Consider the following 12,137-nt stretch of genomic DNA (forward strand, 5'->3'; position numbering starts at 1 on the left):
TAATGAGGAACATGCTGAATGAAACTCTAAACACACCAAGAAAATTGTTGACTCTCCATCATTTACACATGGTGAAGATTTAAGAGGTATTTGCAACAAGATGGTTAGGTCTCCTAGTGATGAGCTATCAGTACTAGAGAGTTAGAAGGAGATATCCAAACAGTCTAGGGATATTTAACACTGACACAAATAGAGAACAATCTAGAAAATATCATAAAGTTTGTCATGGATCTACATTATTTTCCCGATATATTTTGGATGGAGATCATAAAAGAAGTCAGACAAATCTTGAGCCATTTATCAGAAATGGGCTTGGAGCAATGGTTATTCCATTTCTAAGACCACCAGATCTTGCCTTGCCTTGCCTGGACTTTCCTCTCCTCTTGATAAAGAGAACGTCATTCTTTTCTCTTACATTGGATAGAGGATTTGATAGTAAACTCCCTTGAGACGTTCCTTGAAGAGTTCAAAAAGAGCATAACTGAAGGAAAATGGCTAAAAACACATCAGGGTACCAATCTCCTAGCCTGTCTTTTTTAATCAATTCTGAATGGAAATCTGCTGGTTTTCAGTTAAACGACCTTCCCTTCATTGATATTTCATTCTACGGAAAACCCATTGATGATTTCAAGCGGACCCTCCAACAAATGGGAGTGGTGGTTGAATTTGTGAAAGGATGTGATGTTATCACCAAACATATCCGAATGCACATATATTTGCCAGTCATAACCAGACTTTACGTCTATCTTCATAACATTGAATGGAACTCTGTCGATGGTAGCTTTGTTAAAATAAGGATTCCACTTGATGGTGGACTTGGGGTGAATGGAAGGATTCAGAGCAATGTCTAGTTCAGGATGAAGATGCCCTTTTTCACCATAGGTTAGAAATCCTAGACAACTTCTATGAAGAGGAATTACTTTCTTTCTTTTCTTGTTCTCTTGGTGTGTCTCTTTATCCCAAAATTGGATACTATTGCAACAACTATAGAATTCTCTTTGATCTTGACACATCATGTATTTGTTGTCCTTGCTCATTTGACATCAATGCCAATATTATGTTCAACCTAACAAGTGGATATTAAGAAAAAGATATAAAATCCTAAAATTGTTCTTTAATATTTCATTGACAAACAATTAAAGTGAAATTAAATTAATTATAAATTTAAATTTAATTAAAGTAATTTTATTTCCATTATTAATTTAATTTAATTATTTTATATTTTATATTTTATTATTTTTTTTAAATGTTAAAATCTTTTAAAAAATAAATTAGTCTTCATATTAAAAAAAAGGAAATATAACATCTTTTATTTTACAAATCAGTAAACAAGATTTTACCATATTCATTTATATGGGAGTTTTAAAATTGGAAAATTGAGAAATCAGTGACATGATAATAATGATAAAGTATAATAATCCTAAAACAAGGGCTACATAGTAGCTAGTACCTGTAGCTTAATTAAACAAACGAATAACAAAGACAAATATTTTATCACAAAATAAAACAATTAGTAAAATATTGTATTATTGAATGTCATCACTAAAAATTAAGAAATGTGATTAATTAATATTGCTTATATTAACATACATATATCTATATGTGTGTTTTTTATTTTTATTAATAAATATATAATTGTTTATAATTAAATTTATTAAAATATATTTTTAATATAATAATAAGTCACATTAAATTGAAGACACTGTGAAAAAATTATAATTCATGAAAATAGAAATAATAAAAAAAAAAAGAAAAAGAATAAATCAAAAAGTTAAAAAAAAAATAAAAAATAAAAAATAAATAAGTAACTAATAGAAACCAAAGTTATTAAAGACCTCAACCACTCAGTTTACAAATAAATAAATTTAAATAATAATAAAATTGAATTCCTAATGTTAAATATAGATAGGCGTTATAAATTTTTCGTCATTCACAAAATAATAACTAAATATGTGATACTCAGGTATAATAATAAAATATAATAATTGTGTTTTTGCTATATTGATTTATATTTATATGGGTTTTATGACATGATAATAATAATAATAAATTCTAACAATTTATGAAAATGTATTTTAGTTTATTAATAAATAAAGATAAAATCAGATTAAAATTTTAAAAGAAAAATGATAAAAAGACTTCAATCCAATTTAAAAGTTAATGGGTAAGTTCAATTGCAATCATCTTAATTAGCAAAGCAGAGAGAAGTATAGTAAAATTGAAATAAAAAGTATAAAAAAGTTATAAGAAAGTTTAATAGAAATATAGAAAAATTGAAATGAAAAATATAAAAGACTTATAAGAGCATGTGTGGGCCTAATGGTTAAGAGCATGTGTTTCCTCCTAAGAGGTCACAGGTTCAAAACCAGAGGGGGTTAGAGTATGTAGTATGTATGTCTTCGTAAACTTAGCACTCATATCGTTGCGCGGAGGTGAGTCCCTTGTCCCACAAACAAGGGGGTCTCATACACCAATTTGGTGTTGTGACTTTAAAAATGAATATTATTATTATATATTATAAGAAAGTTTAATATGTAAAAAATGAATTTGAAATTAATATACTAAAAATTAAGTTTAAATATAAATAACTAAAATATAAACATTTCAATTTTAATAATTAAATTATTATATAAAAAAATACGCATACAATCATTTAATCATTAAAAAAAAATACTTGGTCGTTCCTCCAATTCCATGCTAATATCCAGCAATTTTAGTTTCGAGAGACCACGCCAGTGCACCACAACTTTCGTCAGTGCACCACAATCACTCAAGTCCAGAGTTATCAATGTTGGTGGCAACGATCCAACCTCCACCAAAGCATTACAATCCACAATTTGAGATGTTGAAGGTTAGGGCAAACATCTTCTGAATAGGATACCTCCGAAGCGTCTCTTGAATTGCTAAATGTTTCAATTTCCCCTCCATCTCTTATGAATGGCGAGTCACTTGGCTGACAATCCTCTATTTTAAACACTTCAAGAGTGTCCAGATCCTTTTGAATTCGTCCCCTTCTATTTGTAAAACTCTTAAATTCTCCAGTGGAATCCATGAAGGTAGGGAGGGGGATAGAGATTTATCCCAGCGTAGCCATATTGGTTGGGGCGTTTGTCCAGCGCTGAATATGCTTTGGATAGAATCACCTTCAGCCTTAACACTGCTCATATGTTCCGCAAGCTTTTCAAACAATCGCAGAGGCCATTCAGCAACCATGTTAATTCCTCGTACCTAAAACATGACTAGTATTTGTGTAAATTATTTTAACAATTCAAAACTCAATCATCATACCACAATCATGTTTATTCAGAATTCAAAACTTCACAGCACAACATTTCGAGAGCCGATCTAAAACTTCAAAATACGTACATGTGATCGCTCGGACAGATTAAGAAGGTTGTAAGTTGGGAGCCAAAGACGAAGCTGACTATGTGGAGGCTCTTTCTCTGCGAGATCTCTACCCAGATCTCGAAGATGATCGTGCATTATTATTCGATTATACTTGTCTACCTCCATAAGGCACTTGTTTTGTAAGTTCAGAAAACCAAGCTCTCCTTCCCACCCGGATCCATCCCAGATTTTTATGGCTGTATCTTTGTCTTCTCCTATAAAGAAACAAGCCATGTCTAGGAATATCTGCTTCTCCTCTTCATCAAGGCCGTCATAGCTAATGAAGCCTTTTTTGGATATCCATGGGAAGTACTTTGGAGATTTTGCGCAATTGGGCTTCCCAATACATCAAATCATTTTGTCCATGCAGATGCGCACCAAGCACCATAAGAGATAACGGCAATCCATCACAGGCATTCAAAAATTCTTCAACTACGACTTCAAACTCTATAATTCCCGCGCTTTTAAGAACATCCTTATTGCCAGATGTAACTAAAATTAAGCTACCCGGCTGGAAAACATCCTTCGCTGGCAAAAGTAAGGTATCCATCTGTTGGATATGATCCACATCATCTAAAATGATGAGAGCTTTGCAAGATGAGAGATACTTTCTGAGCATCTCTATACCTTCATCGAAGTTGTTTATTTGTCTATTCCACTGAGCCAACTCCTTAAGAAGCATGGTCTGCAAAGAATTTAAAGGTTTGTCTCTAACATCAGACAAAAAACAAGATTGATTGTAGTTGGATACCCGACGGTTAAAGATTTCTTTAGCAAGGGTCGTTTTCCCAATGCTGCCAAGTCCCACAATACCTATAACTCTAGTATGCTCACTTTGTTGTTGAAATATTAATTTCAAACTGCCACGCGCATTTAATTCAGAAAACCACTGAACCTTATCGCACCACTTTTGCTGAAAGGTGTTTTTCCTCCAAACGGACACAATAAAACCCTGTGCTGACGCATGTCCTCAGTACGTTTTGCAAAAAAACTTTTCATCGGGACGTAACGTTCATTTGGATTGGGCAAGTGATAGCCGTTTGATCGAAAGGAAGGCTGTCCACCGTTGATTAAAGTCAAAGCTGCGTACAGGCCTGCAGCAAACACATTGCATGAAGTTTTTTTTGGTTGACCGCCAGTAAAACAATAAGTAAAATTAATTGAGGTTCATAAATATAGGTAAAATTTTTTAGTTCATTTTGTACGTGAGTATGGCACGATTAAAAGAAAGGTATGGGCACAAGTAAACGTTGGTAAAAGCCATTTAATTTTAATGTTTTTTTTATTGTTACGGAAGTATGGGCATAGGTCAACGTATTTTGTTATGTTTTTTTGGTTTTGTGCATATGTAATGTTTTGTTGTTTTTTGTTGAAAAAAAAAGGAGAGTGAACCACACAACAACGCGTGAGTAAAAGCCATTACATAGCAGTGTAACATTTTGTATGCAGAGGCAGATTGTTTCTTAATGTAATATGCAACAGCGTGAAGGTTGTTTGGGTGTTCGTTGAAAAACGAAGTGTAACGCACAGCAGTGCGAATGAATTGTAATTTTTTTTTGTTGGGCATATGAAATGAAACTTGCAGCAGAGCATATGTAAGGGATTTTTTTTACAGCAATAAATCCATGTAATTTTTTTTATTTACAGCAGTAAATGTAAAAGAAATTTTTACACACAGTATTGTAAAATTTCTAAAAGAGACAGTAATTTTTTAAGTTCTTGGTGAATCCCTCTGTTAAGAGGATGAAGTTTGTATCAGGCAGTTTATTAATGAATATAAAGTTTTTATGTGTGTGAAAAACTCTGAGCTTCTCCAGCAATCTATTTTAAGCTTCCCTATGTGAAAGATTCTGTGGCAAAAACAGAGTATTACTCTCTGTTCAGTGATTTTGTTTTGGAATTTACCAGAAAATTCCCAACAGTGGTATCAGAGCTTCTCGAGGATCTTTGAAGGTGTCAAAGAAGCTGAAGGAAGGTTCCTTTTGCTGCAGCAGCTTATCCAGCAGAGTGAAAACTCAGTCAAGAAAGATTCAAATGTATTTCTCAAGTTTTTTTTGTGTCGCTATTGAAGACACTCAGTGATTTTTAAATACACAGTCAAATATTTGAAGCATAGCTGAGAGTGTAAGGAATGGCTGGCTCCAGCACCAGGACTAGCATGGGTATTTTTAATACTCAGCTCCCACAGTTTAATGGGAAAAACTATGACTACTGAGCAATAACCATGAGAGCCCTGTTTGCCTCACAAGATTTATGGGAACTTGTTGAATATGGGTTTGAAGAACCAGGAGATGAAGATGAGTTTAATAGATTAACTTAGGCAGAGAAAGATCTGTTGAAGAGAAATAAGAAGAAGGATTCAAAAGCCCTCGTATTTTTGTATCAAGCAGTGCATGAGAGTGTGTTTCCAAGGATAGCAGTAGCCAAGACATCCAAAGAAGCATGGCAAACTCTCAAGACAGCCTATCAAGGCATGGAGAAAGTGAAGACAACAAAACTACAATTGTTGAGGAGAGATTTTGAGAATTTGTGCATGAAGGAGTCAGACAATATTGACTCATTCTTCACACATGTGATTGGTCTGGTCACACAAATAAGGACTCATGGAGAAATTCTTGAAGAAAGGAGGATTGTGGAGAAACTATTGAGGGTCCTACCCTCAAAGTTCGATGTGATTGTCACCACCATAGAAGAGACAAAGGATCTCACAAACTTTTCAGTTGATGAACTTCATGCATCACTGGTAACACATGAGCAGAGGTTGAGTAGAAATGAAAACTCATCTCTAGAACAAGTCTTTAAGACCTAGATGTCCTTTGGAAGAGGAAGAGGTCAAGGCAGAGGAAGCAAGAGAGGAAGAGGAAGAAGCCAAAACAGATGTGGAAGGAACAGTCCAGCAAATACTCAAGGAAGAGGCAGCAATCCAAATCAGAACCAAGGCCAAGGCAGCAGTCAACAAAGTGGACAACATTATGCTCAAGGACAAAGGTATGAAAAATCCAATGTCCAATGTTATTATTGTAAAAAAATTGGGCATTATGCCAATGAATGTAGGAAGAAGCAGCATGATATGAGTAATAGATCAAGTGCAAATATCACTAGAGAAAATATCAGCCAAGATAATGTGTTGTTAGCTTGTAATATGGTTGAAACAAACAGTGATGATATATGGTTTCTAGATTCCGATTGTAGTAACCATATGTCAGGAAACATAGCCCTGTTTTCTGCTTTAGATCAGAGTGTGAAGTCACAAGTCACACTTGGGACTGATAGTAGAATTTCTGTTATAGGAAAAGGAGAAGTAAAAATATTTACAAGGAAAGGTGAAAAGAAAACCATAGAAGATGTCTATTATGTTCCAGGAATGAGATGTAACCTCTTAAGTATTGGACAACTTGTTCAAAAGGGTTACAATGTTTTCTTTGTGAATGATGTATGCACCATCATGGATAGAGCACCCAGCAAACGATGTATTGCTGAAGTGAAAATGACAAGGAACAAGATGTTCCCTCTCAGGATAAAGGCAGATTTGAAAAATAAAGAAGCAATAGTAGCAGTTACACAAGAGGCTTTCCAAAGCGGACCAAAGGATGAAAATTGGTTGTGGCACTTGAGATTTGGACATCTCAACTTTGGAGGTCTTAACTTGTTGAGTAGAAAAGGAATGGTAAGAGGATTACCATTGATAGAGAAACCGAACAACCTTTGTGAAGGTTGTATATTGGGGAAACAACACAGAGAAAGTTTTCCATCATGGAAAAGCATAAGGGCAAAAGCACCCTTAGAAATTGTCCACTCAGATTTATGTGGACCAATGCAAACTCCATCACTAGCAGGTAGCCAATATTTTCTAACATTTATTGATGATTTTACTAGAAAAACTTGGGTTTATTTCCTGAAGTACAAAAGTGAAGTGTCTGAAAATTTCGTAATTTCAAAGCACTTGTGGAAAACCAAAGCGGGCTACATATCAAAGTTTTAAGAACTGATAGAGGAGGTGAGTATATCTCCAAGGAATTTCTACATTTTTGTAGAGAAAATGGAATTCATAAACAATTTACAACGAGGTAAACCCCACAGCAAAATGGAGTTGCTAAAAGAAAGAATAGGACCATCATGGACATGGCGAGGAGTATGTTAAAGGCAAAGCATTTGCCAAATGATTATTGGGCTGAAGTTGTACACTGTGTAGTATATATTTTGAATAGATGCCCAAAAAAAGCAGTCATGAACAGAGTGATGGAAGAAGCATGGAGTGGGAGAAAGCAAGGAGTCACCCACATGAAAGTTTTTGGATGTGTGGCCTATGCACATATTCCAGATCAGCTAAGGAGGAAGTTGGACAACAAAGGGGAGAAATGTATTTTCATTGGATACAGTGAGGAATCCAAAGCTTACAGGTTGTATATCCCATCTGCCTAGAAGTTTTTTGTGAGCAGATATGTTCAATTCATTGAGGAAGAAGCTTGGGATGGAAGCATAGAGAAAACAATGAATGTTAAAAACTGTTTGTCTCATGATGAAGATGATGAGGAGATGGCTAAAATACATCCCCAAACAGCAGCGCCAACACATGGACAACAAGGGACACCCTTGAGGAGAAATGAAAGTGCTTCTCCAAGCACACCACAAGGAGGAAATTCAAGTGCTTCTTCAAGCACTTGTACACCAAATGAAAGAGGTAAGAAGTTCAGAAATTTAAGTGACATTTATGATGAAGGTATGAATTCTTTGCTTGCTTTATATTGTCATGTTGATGACCCTATTCATTTCGAAGATGCTATTAAGGATAGGAAATGGATAGAAGCTATGGATGAGGAGATTAATGCCATAGAAAGAAACAAGACACGGGATTTGGTTGAACTACCAAAAGGAAAAGAAGTCATTGGAGTAAAATGGGTCTACAAGACCAAGAGTAATGCTGAAGGCAAAATAGGAAGACAAAAGCCAAGGCTGGTTGTCAAAGGATATAAGCAGAAGTATGGGATAGACTATGGTGAAACTTTGACACCGGTTGCAAGAATGGAAACAGTGAGAGTAGTGTTGTCCATAGTAGCACAAAACAAGTGGAAAGTTTACCAAATGGATGTGAAGTCAGCATTCCTAAATGGAGTGTTAAAGGAAGAGGTTTACATTGAACAACCTCCAAGCTATGAAAAGAAAGGCCAAGAGCACAAAGTGTGCAGATTGAAGAAAGCTCTTTATGGGCTGAAGCAAGCACCAAGAGCATGGTACAGTAGGATAGATTCCTATCTACTGGAAAAAGGATTTGAAAAGTGTGAGGGAGAACCCACCCTCTACATCAAAGAAAAGGATGGTAAAATACTAATTGTTGTGTTATATGTTGATGATGTTATTTTCACAGGTAGTGATGACTACCTTATTGAAAACTTCAAAATAGTCATGAAAGAAGAATTTGAAATGACTGACATGGGTTTGCTGAGATACTTCTTAGGAATAGAAGTAGATCAAAATGAAAATGGAATTTTTATTTCACAAGAAAAATATGTTAATGAAGTATTGGAGAGATTCAATATGCAGGACAGCAAGGCAGCAATCACTCCCACAGTGATGGGATTAAAACTCAGCAAAGAGGACAGCAACAAGGATTTTGATCCTAGTTTGTACAAGAGTATAGTTGGCAGCCTTATGTATTTGACTGCAACTAGGCTAGATATAATGTTTGCTGTTAGTTTAATTTCTAGATTCATGGAGAGGCCAAAAGAAGCACATTGGCAGGCAGCAAAAAGAATTCTGAGGTATGTTAAAGGTACTAAAAGGTTTGGCATTTTATATACTGTCTCAGAATGTTCAGATTTAATTGGATACACTGATAGTGATTGGGCTAGAAGTGTAGATGATCGGAAAAACACATCCGGTTATGTTTTTCACATGGGTTCAGGAGCCATTTCATGGGCTTCTAAGAAACAGCCTATTGTAGCACTGTCTACAGCAGAGGCTGAATATGTGGCAGCTACAGCAGCAACATGTCAAGCAGTTTGGATGAGAAGAATGTTAAGGAGTTTATGGCAAGAGCAAGCAAAAGGAACTGTGATCTTTTGTGACAGTAGCTCAGCTATTGCATTATCCAAGAATTCGGTGTTTCATAAGAAAACAAAACACATTGATACAAGGTTTCATTACATCAGGGAATTGGTAAGCAATGGAGAAATTGTTTTAAAACATTGCAGGACTCAAGAGTAGGTTGCAGACATTCTGACCAAGCCATTGGACCAGAAAAGTTTTGAATTTTTGAGAAAATGTCTGAGTATGAATGATAACCCAGCAATTGAAATTTAAGGGGAGTGTTGAAATATTAATTTCAAACTGTCGCGCGCATTTAATTCAGAAAACCACTGAACCTTATCGCACCGCTTTTGCTGAAAGGTGTTTTTCCTCCAAACGAACGTGATAAAACCCTGTGCTGACGCGTGTCCTCAGTATGTTTTGCAAAACAAATTTTCATCGGGACGTAACGTTCATTTGGATTAGGCAAGCGATAGCCGTTTGATCGAAAGAAAGGCTGTCCATCGTTGATTAAAGTCAAAGTTGCATACAGGCCTGCAGCAAACACATTGCGTGAAGTTTTTTTGGTTGACCACTAGTAAAACAATAAGTAAAATTAATTGAGGTTCGTAAATATAGGTAAAAGTTTTTAGTTCATTTTGTACGTGAGTATGGCGCGATTAAAAGAAAGGTATGGGCACAAGTAAACGTTGGTAAAATCCATTTAATTTTAATGTTTTTTTTATTGTTACGGAAGTACGGGCATAGGTCAACGTATTGTGTTATGTTTTTTTGGTTTTGTGCATATGTAGTATTTTGTTGTTTTTTGTTTAAAAAAAAAGGAGAGTGAACCACACAGCAGCGTGTGAGTAAAAGCCATTACACAGCAGTGTAACATTTTGTATGCAGAGGAAAATTGTTTCTTAATGTGATATGCAGCAGCATGAAGCTTGTTTGGGTGTTCGTTGAAAAACGAAGTGTAACACACAGCAGTGCGAATGAATTGTAATTTTTTTTTGTTGGGCATATGAAATGAAACTTGCAGCAGAGCATATGTAAGGGATTTCTTTTACAGCAGTAAATCCATGTAATTTTTTTTATTTACAACAGTAAATGTAAAAGAAATTTTTACACACAGTATTGTAAAATTTCTAAAAGAGACAGTAATTTTTTTAAGTTCTTGGTGAATCCCTCTGTTAAGAGGATGAAGTTTGTATCAGGCAGTTTATTAATGAATATAAAGTTTTTATGTGTGTGAAAAACTCTGAGCTTCTCCAGCAATCTATTTTAAGCTTCCCTGTGAGAAAGATCCTGTGGCAAAAACAGAGTATTACTCTCTATTCAGTGATTTTGTTTTGGAATTTACCAGAAAATTCCCAACATTTGGGGCTGAAAATACATTTTCCTTTCAAAATCTTCTACTTTCTAATCCAAAGCGATTGGATATTCGGATACATGGAGTTTTCTCGGAATGTCTTTCAGTACTCCTCCTACAACGTGTTCAAGGAGCCGTTGCTTGTCACTGAATAATATTCGGATTACAATTAGCAGTCATAAATGTATCAATTTAACAAATAAAAGCTAAGACTAACAACAAGAGTTGGAGTTCTTACCCATTATAAGTTTCCATTTCGAAACCGCTTATGTTTGCAACTTGAGAAAGAACCTCCCTCCACTTTTTAATAGTATTGGAGTCATATCGAGGCTTCTTTTGACCAGTTTGAGAATCGATTGTGTTCTTCTCTTTGACCTTACTTAGGGATCGACCATACACCCCATTTTCATCCCTCGTACAGCAGAGCATGAAACGAAGCCACGGGAACATGCTCAAGACTCTATCATAGAGTCTAGTTTCTTGCTGTGTCCATGAAAGTTTGGATGGCTGGACACCGTAGAAGACCGGAATGATAGTTTTCCTGGACTGCAACATCAACACCAACTCTTTCAAACACCAAATGGATTCCGCATATCTGGGAGAGGAAATAGCTATATGAACAGACGTTGTCCAAATAGCGCATTCAATTTGGGAAGGGAAGAGATCTCCCTCTTGCAATTCCCACTCGTCGAGGAATACCAGCAATCCATGTTTGCAAAGGCCATCGTACAGATAGGTGGCCAATGTTTTCTTGCAATCAGGCCCGCGGTGGTTAATAAAAATGTCATAAACATTGTAGTTGTTTTTGGCATACGAGGTGGACACAGAGGTGGAGGATGCCATACTATGACAAATATTAGTCTGGTTGGTCTCAAATGAGCTTAATGGAGCTGTACTGTAATTTTAATATTTGAAGCATTATCAACACCGACGACCTACACATAACATGTGAAAATGGCGTATAAAGCCATTGGTGGAATTATATAGATTTATTCTATCTTTACAGTTACGGAAGGAATCAAATTGGTGGAGAGTTGGAAGTGCCGGCAATTTCGTTTAGAGAATTATAGTATAGATTTATTTTATCTTTACATTTACGCAAGGAATCAAATTTTCCAAAATGTAAAATAAAAATTGAAAAAACGTTGAGAAGGAATCAAATTTTTGAAATGTGAAAAAAAATGAAAAAAAAAAAATTCAAAATGTAAAATAAAAATTGAAAAAAATGTTGAGAAGGAATCAAATTTTTGAAATGTGAAAAAAAAAAATGAAAAAAAATTGGATAGATTTGATTTTTCTAGATGTTTGATAAATCCATAATTAAGATAGATCTATGATACTTTAATTTTTCAATGTATTTATAATTAAC

General features: G+C 35.1%; 1 protein-coding gene across 1 annotated transcript; it reads right to left on the minus strand.

The window, feature by feature from the left end:
- Positions 1 to 3,345: 3,345 nt before the first annotated feature.
- LOC149138057 (disease resistance protein Roq1-like) lies at positions 3,346 to 11,611 on the minus strand. The gene is made up of 6 exons (XM_089450226.1): positions 11,007 to 11,611; positions 10,849 to 10,915; positions 9,760 to 9,988; positions 4,339 to 4,481; positions 3,766 to 4,072; positions 3,346 to 3,674 (listed from the first exon to the last, which is right to left on the minus strand). The coding sequence occupies exons 1-6, from the start codon at positions 11,609 to 11,611 to the stop codon at positions 3,346 to 3,348; spliced, it is 1,680 nt and encodes a 559-aa protein (XP_089306352.1).
- Positions 11,612 to 12,137: the final 526 nt, after the last annotated feature.

This window comes from Pinus tabuliformis, chromosome X, assembly GCF_031772625.1.
Source record: "Pinus tabuliformis cultivar Carrire ecotype Pingquan chromosome X, CPIR1, whole genome shotgun sequence".
In the NCBI taxonomy this organism is placed as follows: domain Eukaryota; kingdom Viridiplantae; phylum Streptophyta; class Pinopsida; order Pinales; family Pinaceae; genus Pinus; species Pinus tabuliformis.